We start from the raw sequence: 14,781 nt of genomic DNA, 5'->3' as shown, positions 1-14,781 counted from the left end.
TTCAGAAACCGGCTCGAGATACACTTTTTGTTATATTCCATGGAGTGCTCTTAACATCCCGATAGCAATGAATATCTGAAATGCTTTGACAATAAATCCATAAAAAAATGTCATCAGTGGAAGCCGTAGTGCTGTAAAAAGCACGACCAATCATCTGAGCCGGCTGAAGTAACTGGATGGTCTACCTGCCTGTCAGCCTTCCATCGGGGCACAAACTTATCCCGTGCCCTCATTGGTCATGTGAGCGTTCGTGTGTGTTGGAGGAGGGGCTCTGTGAGGAAGTGGCAGATTTTTTTCCGGTTGTGTATTTTCAAATTCTAGCGCACTCGAGCTGGTTTCTCCAAAATGACCTACCCCACCTTTAAACCATTGTGTAATCTTTGATGCTTTTTGTTCCGTGTCTGAGATGAGCTCTACAGGTCAGGATTAACTAAGGTCTGGTAGTGCTAGATTGTGAAGTAATGCTATTGGATGTAAAGAGGATTCTCGGCCTGCTGTTGTCTCTTTCACTGATTTCTATTAAGACCAGCTGCCGGTCCTAATCAATTCCATTCCCTCTCAGAAGACTTGAATTGCAAGAATAAAGCCTTATATAGAAAGCATACCTACTGTACCACATTCTTGCATGTGTTAAGACACACACACAATCACATGCACACACACAAACCTGTCTGAAAGTTGCATTATCCCGTGCCTCTCGGTTGGAGGAATGTGAAAAATTCCTCTCTGTTGTCCCACAAATCCTTTATTACCAACAACTGGAGGAAAAGGAGGATGAGGAGCGTATGAGTAATAGAAAGCAACATAAAAATGAGCAATATGAGGCTGACTGTGTGTGTGTGTGTGTGTGTGTGTGTGTGTGTGTGTGTGTGTGTGTGTGTGTGTGTGTGTGTGTGTGTGTGTGTGTGTGGTGTGTGTGTGTGTGTGTGTGTGTGTGTGTGTGTGTGTGTGTGTGTGTGTGTTGTGTGTGTGTGTGTGTGTGTGTGTGTGTGTGTGTGTGTGTGTGTGTGTGTGTGTGTGTGTGTGTGTGTGTGTGTGTGTGTGTGTGTGTGTGTGTGTGTGTGTGTGTGTGTGTGTGATTTGCTGCATGAGCTTCAGTTGATGGTCAGTCACATATCTGTCTTCTCCTCTAACCTGATTTCAGCGACAACTTGAACGTCCTGTCAAAAAAACTACAATCAATCCAGGACATTGATGAGCTCACCAAAATGGTGAGTGTAAACCGGCCACAAATCTTAAAAGATCGGACATTGCATGCTTGTTCTGTGCTCATTGAAATGTGTGTGTTTTGCCTGAAGCTCCGAACCGCCAGCGAGTACGAGGAGAGGAAGTTGATCAGAGCAACCATCCGACAAATCAGAGATGAACAGCAGCAAGGTGAGTCCAGCTGTTGGATGACATGGAGTCAAGCTGTTTAAATATTTAGGATTATATTTTTACTGATTTAGAATAAACTCAATAGTTTAGTGGTTGAATCAAAAACATAAAATGATGATGGATTTTGTCACTGTCTGGTAGTTCACACAATTAACTGATGAGTCTCAAGAAGGTGCTTTTAAAGATCCAGTTAAAATATGTCACGCTAAAACATACATAATTCGACTATGTTCTGGGGGATGGAAATCGTGCAAGTATATCAGACCTAAAGGCATTCATTGGTTCATTTAGCACACTTTGTGTTGGAAACCACTGCTTCAATCTTTAAAAGTTAACATGTTTGCACCTAATAAAAAATCCCCCAAATGGCCTGATGAGGGCGCTGACATTACAGGTAACGGATCAGCTGTGAACTCCTTCACTGCTAGTTTCATTTTATAGTAATACTTTTTTAACACTGGTGGGATAATGCGAGCATAAAACAAGTGGGAGAGATAGCGGGCTGTCTGTGGTCGTCATGGTTTCTGTGGCAGATCTACCTGGATCAGATAGTGGATTCCTGTCATTCCTTAGCGCTGTCTGGGTTATGTGAGGCTCTGTCTCTGTCACCTCCCCTGTGTCCCATCTGGGTTTTCTCTTCTCCCACAATTAGCAAATTACTATAGTTTATCTTTCAGTTTCCAAGTTTGTTTTTAAACAAACATACACAATTGCCATATTTACGTACTTTTTTGTCTTCAAATAATGAAACACCTCGAGTATCCCAGCGTACACATACAGGTCGTTGTACACAAATAACACAAAGAATTGACAAGATCAAAACAATATCTACAGCAGATAAAACTAATTAATGAAACACATTGTAAAGGAGGAAAAACAAACCCTGCATAGTCATAAATAATAACTATTAATGGGAGAGACAAATAAATGAAGATAACTATGTACGATGGTTTAGGGGACTTGGCCTTGATACTATTAAATTAAGTATATACTAAACACTACATTATTGTAGTTGCAGAGGCATAACAGGCATCCACCCCTTTTTAAAAATGTTGATTTCTGAAGCCTTAAGGCATATGAGATAGCTTTTCTTTCCATTTGGTACAGCTTTCAGGGTCCAGTCGTTATATGTGCAGTGTTCAGGTTTTTACCATCTAAACGTAGTGCACTTGATGGCTGCCACTAATAGGATTTGTAGTAAATATGCTTTATCTCTGCCAGCAACCCCTTCCAGGAGAACTAGCAAAGGACCAGAGTTTTGACATGGGATAATATACTTCACTCAGTCATTGTACTCCTGCTGTTTGTGTGTTTTTAGGGTCTGCAGAGCGGGTCAAAGCTCCGGGTCGCTGCCAGGAGTCTGAGAGTGTGGAGCCCCAGAGCACCATGGGAACTGTGGTGAGTACAGCAGAGTCATTGATGTGAGGAGAAATGATTAAATATCCTGAATATTAGTCTAAAAGTCACGTTGGTAGTGATGGCTACACTGTCTCTAGTCGCACACTCACTCGTGTCGGCTTCCATTCGCAAAAATGAACCCACTACAGACCAATTTGCGGGTGTAAGAGTTTGTTTGCATGGCAACAGAGACCGCTGAGGTTTCTGTGCTGCCACAACGAAGAATGCAACAACAGGCATTGTGAATTGAGGCGCACACACGGTCATGAATGTGGCTACACACACACACACACACACACACACACACACACACACACACACACTACTACTACACACACTACACACATATATATATATATATATATATATACACAATGCTTCGGCTGCCAAGGAGCAAAGAATGTGCTTTTGTTTCTTAACGTCCTAATTCAGATTTGGCCAAGAATGAGGAGAAAGACGAAAACGTACTTCGAGCCTGTCAAAAACGATTTACTGCCTTCACTTAACACCCGGCTTAGTCGACCAGAACCTGTCATTCTGCACAGGCTTTAGCCCGCAGACAGCTGCTTACTGAAATGTAGAGTTTTGAGGGAGAATTCAAAGGATTTAAAGACTTTTAATTTAATTTGATCTGATTTGATAACCCACTTTTGATCATGTGTTTCTGAATCTCTCTGCAGCCTTCTAGTGGATGATAATGAACTGTGTTTTCAGAGCGGAGCTAAAGCTTTATCTCTTCCAGCGTAACAGATTGAATTATAAAGTTGTTGCCGCAAACATGATGAGAAGACGTGAGGGTTAGCAGTTTGACAGAGTTTGCCAGGAGCCAGATGTTATCTTATCTGCTGTGTTTGATCACAGTTTTCTGATGAATGCTCCTTTTCCAGTGTTTGAGATTTCTGTGAAGAACAACAAAGTTCATTCTTACTGTATGTGGTCACTGTTGTTGCAACTCAAGCCTTTTGAGCTAAGCGGGCTGGAGGAACACATATCATCCCTTGGAAGGGAAACGCAAATCATCTCTTGGAAGGGAAACACAATCAGTTGCATTATCTGAGTTGCAGTGGTTCGTGTGAAGGCACCCTGACGTAAAGGGTAGGAATGAAAGGCTGTTGGTATCCGTCCCATTGTCTGAGTGTGTGTTCGAGTGTGTATTCTATGCAGATTGGACACAATGACCGTATTCTGACGTCACAGGATGCTGTGACGTTCAAGCCCTGTTACCTCACTTCCTGTGAGATAGCAGCGCTGTGTGGCAGAGGAATTGAGAGCTCCAGGTGGTGTGATGCATCACTTTGGAGGGCTACGACTATACGATAATATTAAGACATGATGTAAGGGAACACACATTTAACCAAACATCGCAATCACTGAAGAGAGAAACATGCTCAAGACCCTCTCACGTACATTAGATTGACTGGTGCACAAAGGAATGCTTCAGTCTGACCTTATTAAATCGTGGGAACCTGTATCTCCGATTTTAAGGTAACAATCCATATTCGCTGTTCAGGTCATGGTTGGGGTCAAAGATGATGTCGGTCAGCCTCAATGTATTGTTATACACTGAACAAAAATATAAACGCAACACTTTTGTTTTTGCTCCCATTTTTCATGAGATGAACTCAAAGATCTAAAACATTTTCTATAAACACTAAATAACCATTTCTCTCAAATATTGTTCACAAATCTGAAAAGATCTGTGATAGTGAGCACTTCTCCTTTGCCGAGATAATCCATCCCACCTCACAGGTGTGGCATATCAAGATGCTGATTAGACAGCATGATTATTGCACAGGTGTGCCTTAGGCTGGCCACAATAAAAGGCCACTCTGAAACGTGCATTTTTGCTTTATTGGGGGGGTCTGGGGGGGGTCCGGGGTAGGGTAATGTTGTGAATCGAGTGGCCTGTGTTCGTCGTCCATAACATACGCCTGCCCATACCATAACCCCACCACCACCATGGGCCACTCGATTCACAACATTATCCTAACCCTACCCCTACCCCTAACCCTAACCCTACCCCTACCCCTCACACCAGATGCTGACTGGTTTTCGGACCCCCCCAGACCCCTCCAATAAAGCAAAACTGCACGTTTCAGAGTGGCCTTTTATTGTGGCCAGCCTAAGGCACACCTGTGCAATAATCATGCTGTCTAATCAGCATCTTGATATGCCACACCTGTGAGGTGGGATGGATTATCTCGGCAAAGGAGAAGTGCTCACTATCACAGATTTTTTCAGATTTGTGAACAATATTTGAGAGAAATGGTTATTTTGTGTATATAGAAAATGTTTTAGATCTTTGAGTTCATCTCATGAAAAATGGGAGCAAAAACAAAAGTGTTGCGTTTATATTTTTGTTCAGTGTCGTAGGTTGATTCATGGAGTCTCTGAAAAGGTTGACCTACAATCTTTGAGCGGATTTTCAACTTGTAGTATTGCAATACTGAAGAACACTCAGAATCACAATACGACATGTATCAACACGGCTGAGTTCAGAAGGACGGACAGACAGACCACCAGCTGTGCCTCAGCAGCCTATAGTCTGGCTGGAATGGGGACGTGTCCAAAAACAACACGAAGCAGCAGCAGCAGGACTCCTTCCCTCACATCACAGCAACGGATCTCTTTGAGCTGCGTGCGATTGTCCCGTGGCAGATGGAGCTCCTAGATAGGCCTCCGCTGCAGCCATCTCACACACGCAATATGTGCACACCGGCGGCAGCTTGAAACATACACCAGCTCAACAACTCGAGACACAAAACCTTAAGGTGGAAAATCTTAGGAGTTCATGTCTGTTTATTTAGTGGGTTTTCTTTTCTTTTGGTTTTTAGATTGAGAAAAAGGGTCGTAAATTTGACTTTAATGTATATGCAAATTGACCAGAATCCAACACCTTTTAGAAGCTAATGACTCTATTTAATAGCCATGTTTTAATGGCAGGCAAGGAGAGCTGACGTACAGTAAAAAGTTTCCTTCGGCTCATTGTAGGATATGAGAGAACGTATACTGTAAGAGCTTGTAAAAAAAATGTTAATTATATGTATGTAGTACAAAAAAGTGCCAGTAGGAAAAAGGATAAAGAAGTGCAACATATTCAATGATTTACAGGAGGTACTGTTGCAGTACATATCTCATCTGGTCTCAAGTATATTGGCAGTTAGAGAAATGAAAATATAGGACAAAAATGTGTGTTAGTGTGTCACAGAAGTTAATGTGTCAACCAGGCACCCTTTAACCTGTAAGAAAAGTGTGTGTGTGGTGGGGGTCAGATCACTTTGGAGACAGACTGGGAGAGAGGGGAAGTCAAGGGAGTGGCTTGTTGGTACTATGTGTGTGAGTGGTGGTGTTTGTGTGTGTGTGTATGATGTGGCTGAGGGAGTAGAGCGTCAGAGTAGCGGACGTCCTGACTCCAAGAGGGTTTCTGCTGAGAGAGAGGGAGAGAGAGGGAGGCAGTCGGGTCAGAGAGGAAAAGGTAAATGTCATTCAGATTTTCTCTGCTGTCGCTTGTCACAGACCAACCAGACTTTCTTTATCTTTTGTCTTCACTGAAAGGCCATTTAATCATCTTTCTTCTTCAACCTGCCTTTGTTTCTTTCTGGCTGGAGAATGGGACGTACCTGCCTCTATGTTTACCTTTCAGGTTTGTGGACATAACGTTTTATTGCAGAGTTAGATAATTTCTAATCACTTAAGTTGACAGTTTATCTCTTAGGCTGTAAATGACACCTTAATAATGCATGAAACTGGGTCATGGACATATTGGGATTCAAGTTGAGGACAAATCTTACATTTTAATAATTATGTTGTCAGTTAACGCTGTATGCAGTTGCGTCTCTGAGGCTACAGGTTTCCATCTTATCTAGGTGTGTTGGGAGAGCACAGGTAGGCGGGTGATGCAGCTCCAGACAGTTCTGTGTGCGCTCTGATCTAATCATAAACGTGCTGCAAGAAGAGACCTGAGGAAAGAGTTGTTTAACGGTCTTAAACTGGACTAGTGTCTGCATTCGAGAGGTTTTATCTGACTGTTGAGATGAGTTGGGCTCAGAGAAATAAAGTACAGTTGATCCATTTAGAAAGAAAACACCAGAGAGCAGGCTTAGAGGTGTGTGTGTGTGTGTGTGTGTGTGTGTGTGTGTGTGTGTGTGTGTGTGTGTGTGTGTGTGTGTGTGTGTGTGTGGGTGTGTGTGTGTGTGTGTGTGTGTGTGTGTGTGTGTGTGTGTGTGTGTGTGTGTGTGTGTGTGTGTGTGTGTGTGTGTGTGTGTGTGTGTGTGTGTGTGTGTGTGTGTGTGTGTGTGTGTGTGTGTGTGTGTGTGTGTGTGTGTGTGTGTGTGGTGTGTGTGTGTGTGTGTGTGTGTGTGTGTGTGTGTGTGTGTGTGTGTGTGTGTGTGTGTGTGTGTGTGTGTGTGTGTGTGTGTGTGTGTGGTTCCTCAGGCTGCAGTAATGGAAAAAGAGCCGCCAGGTTTCTTCCGCTCTCCCACGTGGGCACCCAGGAGACCCTCAAACGGTGTGACCAATGTAGCCAAGGATCTGACTTTCATTGAAAACCGTTAATCTGCAGATGATCTCAGCTGTGTGACTTGATGGTTGGAGGAGGTACACACCTCCTCAGCCTCATTGTTGTTATTTCCTGGTGGAGTTGAGGCTTCAGAGGAATCCAGATGGCCGACGCCTCGCTGTGGTCACGAGAGAGGACAGTTGTTTTTGTGTTTACGTGTTTGAGTTCTCGCAGTTACAGTCCAAAGCCTGCAGGCTCCTGAGGCCACATGGGATGAGTGGTTCGGGGTCAGAGTCGGTTCCCCTCCGTCGGGTCTTCACGGTCGGGGCCAGAGGGAAGCCGCTAATGACAGCCTGGTGACTGGCAGCATCTCCAGTTCCACTTTATCTTCACGTTGTTCCCCTCTGCCTCGCTGTCTGTGAGAAAGACGTTCCCTGTGGTTTAGTGGGAGCTGTGGGAGGACGGCCGTCTGTCTGACTCCTGGTAGAAGCAGGATTGCTAGAGGAGGGGCGGGTGAGGTGTGACTTGTCCTCTCTAATTGTGTTTATGGCTCAAACACAATTCCCTTTGAGTGACTCCACTCAGAAGGAGAGTGAGTGACCTCTCGTATTATTACACTGCAATGCCTTCAAGTCCTTTGTGTCGATGCAGCAGACTGTGTGTGTCCTACACACTCATCAGACACTGTAATCACTCATTAACTGAGCATTACCCTAAATTCCTGCAGAAGCAACATTCAGCGTCAAGTTTAAAAGCTGAGAAGACTCTTTTTTTTACGACCCACAATTTGTGCGGCCTCTCTTTAAGCACCATATGGAACATGTGAAAGCATGGGAACAAATCACATTGGAGCACCTTTTTAAGTGGATTCAAACTGCTATGATGCCACATGTATTATTTCCACTTGCTGGCTTCTTATGAACACAGAGTTCCTTTCACAAATACAGATGAATTTCACGGTTTCAGCAACAACAAAAAAGTAATCTTATTCAGCTTCACTATAATCCATTGAGTGGTGTGGTGGATTTGTTTATAACCAGAGCAGTGCTATTCCAGGTTTCCTGTTTGTGCTGCGGAGTCCTGCTTCAGCGTCCGGTTACACTTCTCTGCAGCGATAGAGCCGCTCTGCCCTGTAATCTGCTCAAGGTGGGGAAGGTCACAGTCAACCGAGCAGAACGTCTTGAATCCTTTCTCACCTGTGTGTGTGTGTGTGTGTGTGTGTGTGTGTGTGTGTGTGTGTGTGTGTGTGTGTGTGTGTGTGTGTGTGTGTGTGTGTGTGTGTGTGTGTGTGTGTGTGTGTGTGTGTGTGTGTGTGTGTGTGTGTGTGTGTGTGTGTGTGTGTGTGTGTGTGTGTGTGTGTGTGTGTGTGTGTGTGTGTGTGTGTGTGTGTGTGTGTGTGTGTGTGTGTGTGTGTGTGTGTGTGTGTGTGTGTGTGTGTGTGTGTGTGTGTGTGTGTGTGTGTGTGTGTGTGTGTGTGTGTGTGTGTGTGTGTGTGTGTGTGTGTGTGTGAAAAAAAAAGCCTTTTACAAACACAAAGGTGTGACTTATAAGATACTCTCTTCTGAAGCTGCTTCTGAAAACGGTACCAGTCTTTCAGAATTACACATGGACAACACATTGTGTGTTTTTGTTGCTTGCTTGTGAGATTTTGAAAGTGTTTTCAGAAGTTGTTTGAAGTAAAAGTAGCCTGTAAATCTGGTAATATATTTTAAGTATGTAAGGTCATGTCCTATATGCCTTTTCAGGACCCTCCCACGTTTTTGTAGGACAATTCTTAACCCAGAGTCCATCACCTTTTTCTGCTGGGATGTAGTCCTTATTTCAAACGAGTTACAAAATGAAGCATACCACCTGAAGCTCCACGCCCTGAGTGAGCTGCCCTTTAATAGAAACGTTTTTGCAAGTCCTTGGTGAGTTGTGGATTACAAATATGTGTGGGACAGATTTAGAGTCTGTCTGTGTGCGCACATGTGCTCAGAGGAGCCTTATTTGTGCAGCTGATTTTCCTGTGGAGTAGTTCAAGGTCAGGCGAAAGAGGCCCAACAGTAGTGCCGGCATCTTCATCTCTCCCCCTCCTTCCTCCCCTACACACCTCTCCATATGCCACAATGCTCTTACCTCTCCTCTGAGATCTCAACCCTGATGGACCCTTCCTCTATCTGTGCAGGTTAGGGATAGAGTTTAAAGTTGTATTTCATGTCGCCGTCAGACTGCAGGTATTCTTGAAGGAAGCTACTCGAGTCAAATCAGGCTGTGAAGCTGAGATATGCATTGAATGTATCTGTCGGCTCCTTTCTGGCATCTCTCTCTCCTTCAGACCCATACAATAGAAAATAAAACGGATCATTACTTTTCCAGCTGTCCATACATGTCGCTCATCGTAGCTGAAAGATTTGACCTCAACCTCCAACAAAAGACTGTTATGATCTCCAGCTGACCTGAAACAGATGATCAAAGGACTGTTTACTGGCAGTTTGTTCCGATTAGAAACCTGAAGACATCGTGACCTGAGCAATTATTATTTATTATTATTATTCATTTTTTAATTCTCATTATAATACAAGTACCGTTTTTCAAATCATATATTTTTAGAGACCCGAAAGTGGCAAATGAAATGGCAAACAAAATTAGTTAAAATAAAAACGAAAAAGTACACGGGGGTTGTTTGAAATGGCAAATGTCTACACATGTACATATGCATACATATCAATATACATTCAATACACATACACACATACATACACATTTATACATATACATTCAATCGGTTCAAACAAGATGTTTGACTGTGACCTGAGCAATGTAAAGAGCATGATACGTCTGGAGTCTTTATAGAAATGCACTGAGCTTGTGTTCCTCTTTTCTTCTCCAGGAGACGGAGCGGGAGGTCCACAGTGAGCAGGAGCGTGTCCGATCTCAGATCCTGGATTTACGGGGACCGCAGACGCAACAAAGCAAAGAGCTGCAGAGGAAAGGTGAGAACACTGCCAAACTACTCACTCGCTGACTAACACAATGTTTCTAAAACCTACACACACTTAGATCTTGTTTAGCCATGCCACACTTTTGGGATTGCTTTAAACATTCACCTAAAGCTCAAGTGTGGGTAAGAATTCGAACACTGACCACCTCTGTTGCGTCTATGACTGCACACATCCGACTCGATGCAATTTCCTCTCCACTGCCTGTTATAATAGTCAGCTGAAGGAGCCTTTCTCCTGAGGTGGCGGTCAGGAGGTCATATTAATTCATCTAACCTTATTAACTGTTTGGAGAACCTCACAGCCATAGGCTTAATTACTTCTTAGGTGTGAAGTCCTTTCATTAACCACTTTGTTAGCCACACCATTAATAAGCTATCATGAATGCAAACCTTCAGGAGAGGATGAATGGGCTTCTTTCACTTCAATGTGACACTTTGCAGGCACACAGCTGACTATGAATAGCTTGTGAAATGACAAGTGCATTATTGAGACACAAATGTGGTTACACACCTATCTACAGTACAGTATAGCTTGTCCAAATCAAACCGTCTATGGTAAACTATATATTGGAAAAAGCCCCTGATATAGGACACCAAACTTAACTTTGATTGTCCTTGGCTGAAGATGAAAGAGTTGATGTTCTTTAATCCCGGGGCCTGGCTGACCTAAACCTGGCCCTGAGGCAGACGGCCATAGTGGTGTCATTCTGTGTGGCCTGGTTTGCCCTGTACTTGGCTCTCCCTGTCCTTCTCATGGGTCTGGGGTTGGTGGTGGGGTTATGGGAAGCAACAGAGGAAAACCCAACAGCCACACCTCTGCTAAATAAAGCTGATACCAGAACAGAACTAAGGTCTAGCGAACTTGGCCGAGAAACTCCCCACTGTTCCTGATTTATCCACTCCCTACCTAACAATTTAAAGCAGGGTGAAACCAGGGCGAACAAACAAGGGACCACCGTAGAAAAGCCGGTTAGGAATGTGCCTTTTTTAAAAGACAGCAAAGACACTGACGTTTGTGGTTGGGAAAGGACAGCGTAGACAGGGTGGGCCGGTGGTTCTTCAGTGGGCGGCTGTGTCTCAGCAGAGAGAAAGTAGCAGAAAATAAGAGATTGTCGTGGACCATGCGTGGCATTTTTTGGGGGGTTTTTGAATGCAGCAAAAAACGCATACCTCTACCTCTCAAACAAAAAGCTTATATTTATTTACCTCAATGACCATGTGTTAAGCAGTACCTCAAAATGTAATGTTTGGAGAGACGATCAGTGGAATGTGCCTTGAGTTCCCAAAAGAGAGAAACTCACACAACATCATGGTCTGTGATACCGTGCAAAAAGTGTATCCCAAAATTAGACCAGAAATGAATCCCCCAAAGGGGTGATAGGAAACATCCGAGAGGTTTAACTGGAACTGTCAACAAATCTGGGGGATTTTGCATCTTCGAGACGAGGCAGGATATCTGATCATTATACCGTGCTTTCTCCGAGACATCTGCAACCTGTGCAAGAGTTGAGCGTAGGCATTGCTTCACTAAGAAGGCTTACAAGCCAATACGGTTGGAAACCCTGGAATATGACCGTAAAAGGATTTTCTAAAGCAGACTCACCTTTTTTTTTTTATTGCAATAATTGGTTGCTGCAATGTCATGTTTTTTTTTTTACAGCTTGGTGTATAGCACTTTTCTTTATATGGTTGCATTATTAAGAGTAAATGCTTTTAATGAGACAGCATTTTTTAGTAACAATAAAAGCCACGGAGTGATGAGCCCACGTTGAGCCCGGGTCATTGCATCAGCAGGCGAAGTGGAGTCAGAAAAGCTTGTTGACCAGTTCACAGCAACGGAAAATGCAAGCTTTCCTCGGGTCATTGCTCCGGTGTGAAGGGCTAAATAAAACCCTTATCAGCCTTTGTTTGTGCCCTAGATATTGACTGGCAGCAGAGTGCACAAGCGCAGGCTGCTTTTGTAGCTTATTTCAGTGCTAAGAGCGAGCCATTATCCAGCAGCAATGGGATTTTCCAAGAAATCGCTACACAATAGACATGACCGTTTCCCAATGGCACAACATGAACAATAATGTATACGTTTATTAAAAGAAGTGCTTTGTTCAGGCTTTCACTTCTTTTGAGCGGTAATTGCATTTGGGTTGAGTGCCTCATTAGATTCAGACACTGCTGTCTCGCAGACCATTGTGTCACATGTGAGATTGGCAGCCATTTGTTGTCCTAATTGTGTATCATTACTACGTTATCTATCCAGCTTGTATTACATAATCATCTGATCTGTTCATCAACATCCTGCTTCCATTTATAAATTGATTGTAAACAAATTAGCAAACTTCTTTTTTCTGGGATTTGTTAAGATTTAATAAATACTTTAGATCAATTTGCTGCAAATGTTATCGTATACTGACAGTCATGCACGAGACGGAAGAGAAACAAGGCTCCTTATGGCAATTTCAAGATTTTGACATGCAGAATTAAAACGATCAATAAGTAACTCAGTGTCGGGGTCAATCACTGGTCGAACTACGATTAGCAAATATAATTCAAGATTCTGCAACTGAATTGCCTATTTCACGCCTTGGATCATTTCAGAAATATATTTGAGTGTACTGTTTAGCCCTACAATTCAAAAGTGTACGACCCAGGTTGCCATTTTCTAAATTCATGGCGAGATCAAGAATATCTAAAGTATTTCTTTACAAAGTTACCAACTGTAGATTTAACAAAGCTGTGAACTTGCTGGAAATTAAAGGGCATTTCCGCGGCTGCTGGTCACGTTAATTGATTGTTTTTTAAATGACAGCCTTGCCTACTTCCCGAACCCCATTTGTTTGCAGTGTTAACACAGACACACACATGGGTCACACAGAACTGTGTTCATGCTTTGGTGTGTTCATGGGATGTGGGAATCTGATGCATGTTTTCCATATCTGTGGTACTTATACAACCTCAGATATTCCATCACTTGAAGCACCACAGGGTGTTGGAGGTAGAGACTGTAACAGAGGGAGGATGTGGGCTGCGCTGTGTTTGTAGTGTGGTTTCCTGAGGAGAGAAGGAGCAGTGAAGGAGCCTGGACAGAGGGGAGGGGGAAGTACTTGTCCTAGTCTCTATTTCACCCCCACTTCCTCCATACCGCCGATGGTTTAGCCACATACTCGCTCTCTTTAGTCTTGACCCCTCCTTCTATTCTACGCACATCCACCGACACAATCTCACAAATCTTGCTCAGGAACTGAGGCCAGTCTGGAGGAAATGCCTTCATCCCCTCATGTCTCCACATGCCTCCTCTGTGATCCTGAGTGGTATATTCTAGCCTGGCCTGTGCCCACAGAAGTATTTCATTTCCATCATACTTCACCACCTACTGCTTTCCTTTACTCACTGACAATACCACCCTTTTTACTGAAGTTCACTGCTGGTGTGAGAGAAAAAGTAATATGAGAATCCGTTTTTTGTAACAGGAAAGCTACAAGGTACAGAAAGGCTTTCATTACTTTTTGATTTAATTTGTTTCCTGCTGCAGGCTCCAGCTCAGGCATGGTGCTGGATCTGGATCACCTGGGGAAGGAGGACGATGGCCCTGCAGCGCCGCTGATCCAGCCTCAGAGAGAGGCTGAGAGCAGCGAGCCGGACCTCGTCCTGTCTCATCGTCAGAGGTCCGACTCCTCAGCGTCAGACCGCAGTGCGACCTCTGGGCTCTCCAGGTCCAATCTGGATTCTGCGGCTTCAGAGAAGAGCGGGGGCTCAGCCTTCAGAGGCCGGCTGGACTCTGGAGCCTCGGACAGGAGCCAGAGTCCCTCCCAGAGAGGTCGGCTGGACTCTGGGGCTTCAGAGCAGAGCGTCGGCTCCCTGACCCACATCAGGCAGAGACTGGGTTCAGATGTCTCAGACTCCGGCGTCAGACCCCGTCTGGGCTCCGAGGCTTCAGACAGCGCTGGGCTTTTGTCACGGAAAAGGACGGACTCGGGGACATCTGTAAGTGCGAGTGTGTCCTCTGAGGAGAGGGGTCCAGCAGAGGATGTGGAGGTAGCCACGAGCGGTTCCACTTGCAGCACAGATTCAGAAGTTGAGAGCGTAAGTCAAGGTCCAGCCAGCCTTCAGGCTCCGTCCAAACAGGACGGCATCATCGACCAGGAGCAGCCGGATGGAGCCGTCTCATCCCGGAAAGATCCTGGAAATGGCCTGCTCAACGGCGGCATCAAGGGAACATTTGACTTCCAGAAAAAAAAGGTAGAGTGCACAGTTCTTGTATGAATTGTTGTCTTTGAGGAGACGAACTTAAAAGAAAAACATTATAAATACAGCATCCATACAGGGCAGCAGGGCCACTGACTAGTTTAATGAGCATGGCGATAATCAAAGCATGTTTACCAAATAAAACAATAAGAATTTCTGATACTTCCCCAAGTTTTAAATAATTTTCCTCTTTTAATACTAACAATATATACAAAACATATTTGAATACTAAGAAAGGAAAATGGGGCAATGTAGATGTTTTCCAAGACTTACCTTGACTGAAATA

General features: G+C 44.0%; 1 protein-coding gene across 1 annotated transcript in view; it reads left to right on the top strand.

The window, feature by feature from the left end:
• Positions 1-14,781, top strand: part of smtnb (smoothelin b) — a 53,123-nt gene that overhangs the window by 17,509 nt on the left and 20,833 nt on the right. The window contains 5 exon segments of the mRNA XM_071204419.1: positions 1,145-1,211; positions 1,299-1,377; positions 2,696-2,775; positions 10,146-10,248; positions 13,783-14,489. Coding sequence (XP_071060520.1) covers positions 1,145-1,211; positions 1,299-1,377; positions 2,696-2,775; positions 10,146-10,248; positions 13,783-14,489 — 1,036 coding nt within the window.

Source organism: Pseudochaenichthys georgianus, chromosome 9 (assembly GCF_902827115.2).
Source record: "Pseudochaenichthys georgianus chromosome 9, fPseGeo1.2, whole genome shotgun sequence".
Classification (NCBI taxonomy): Eukaryota; Metazoa; Chordata; class Actinopteri; order Perciformes; family Channichthyidae; genus Pseudochaenichthys; species Pseudochaenichthys georgianus.
The sequence above is the reverse complement of the archived record's forward strand: the minus strand, read 5'-3'. Positions and strand labels throughout refer to the sequence as shown.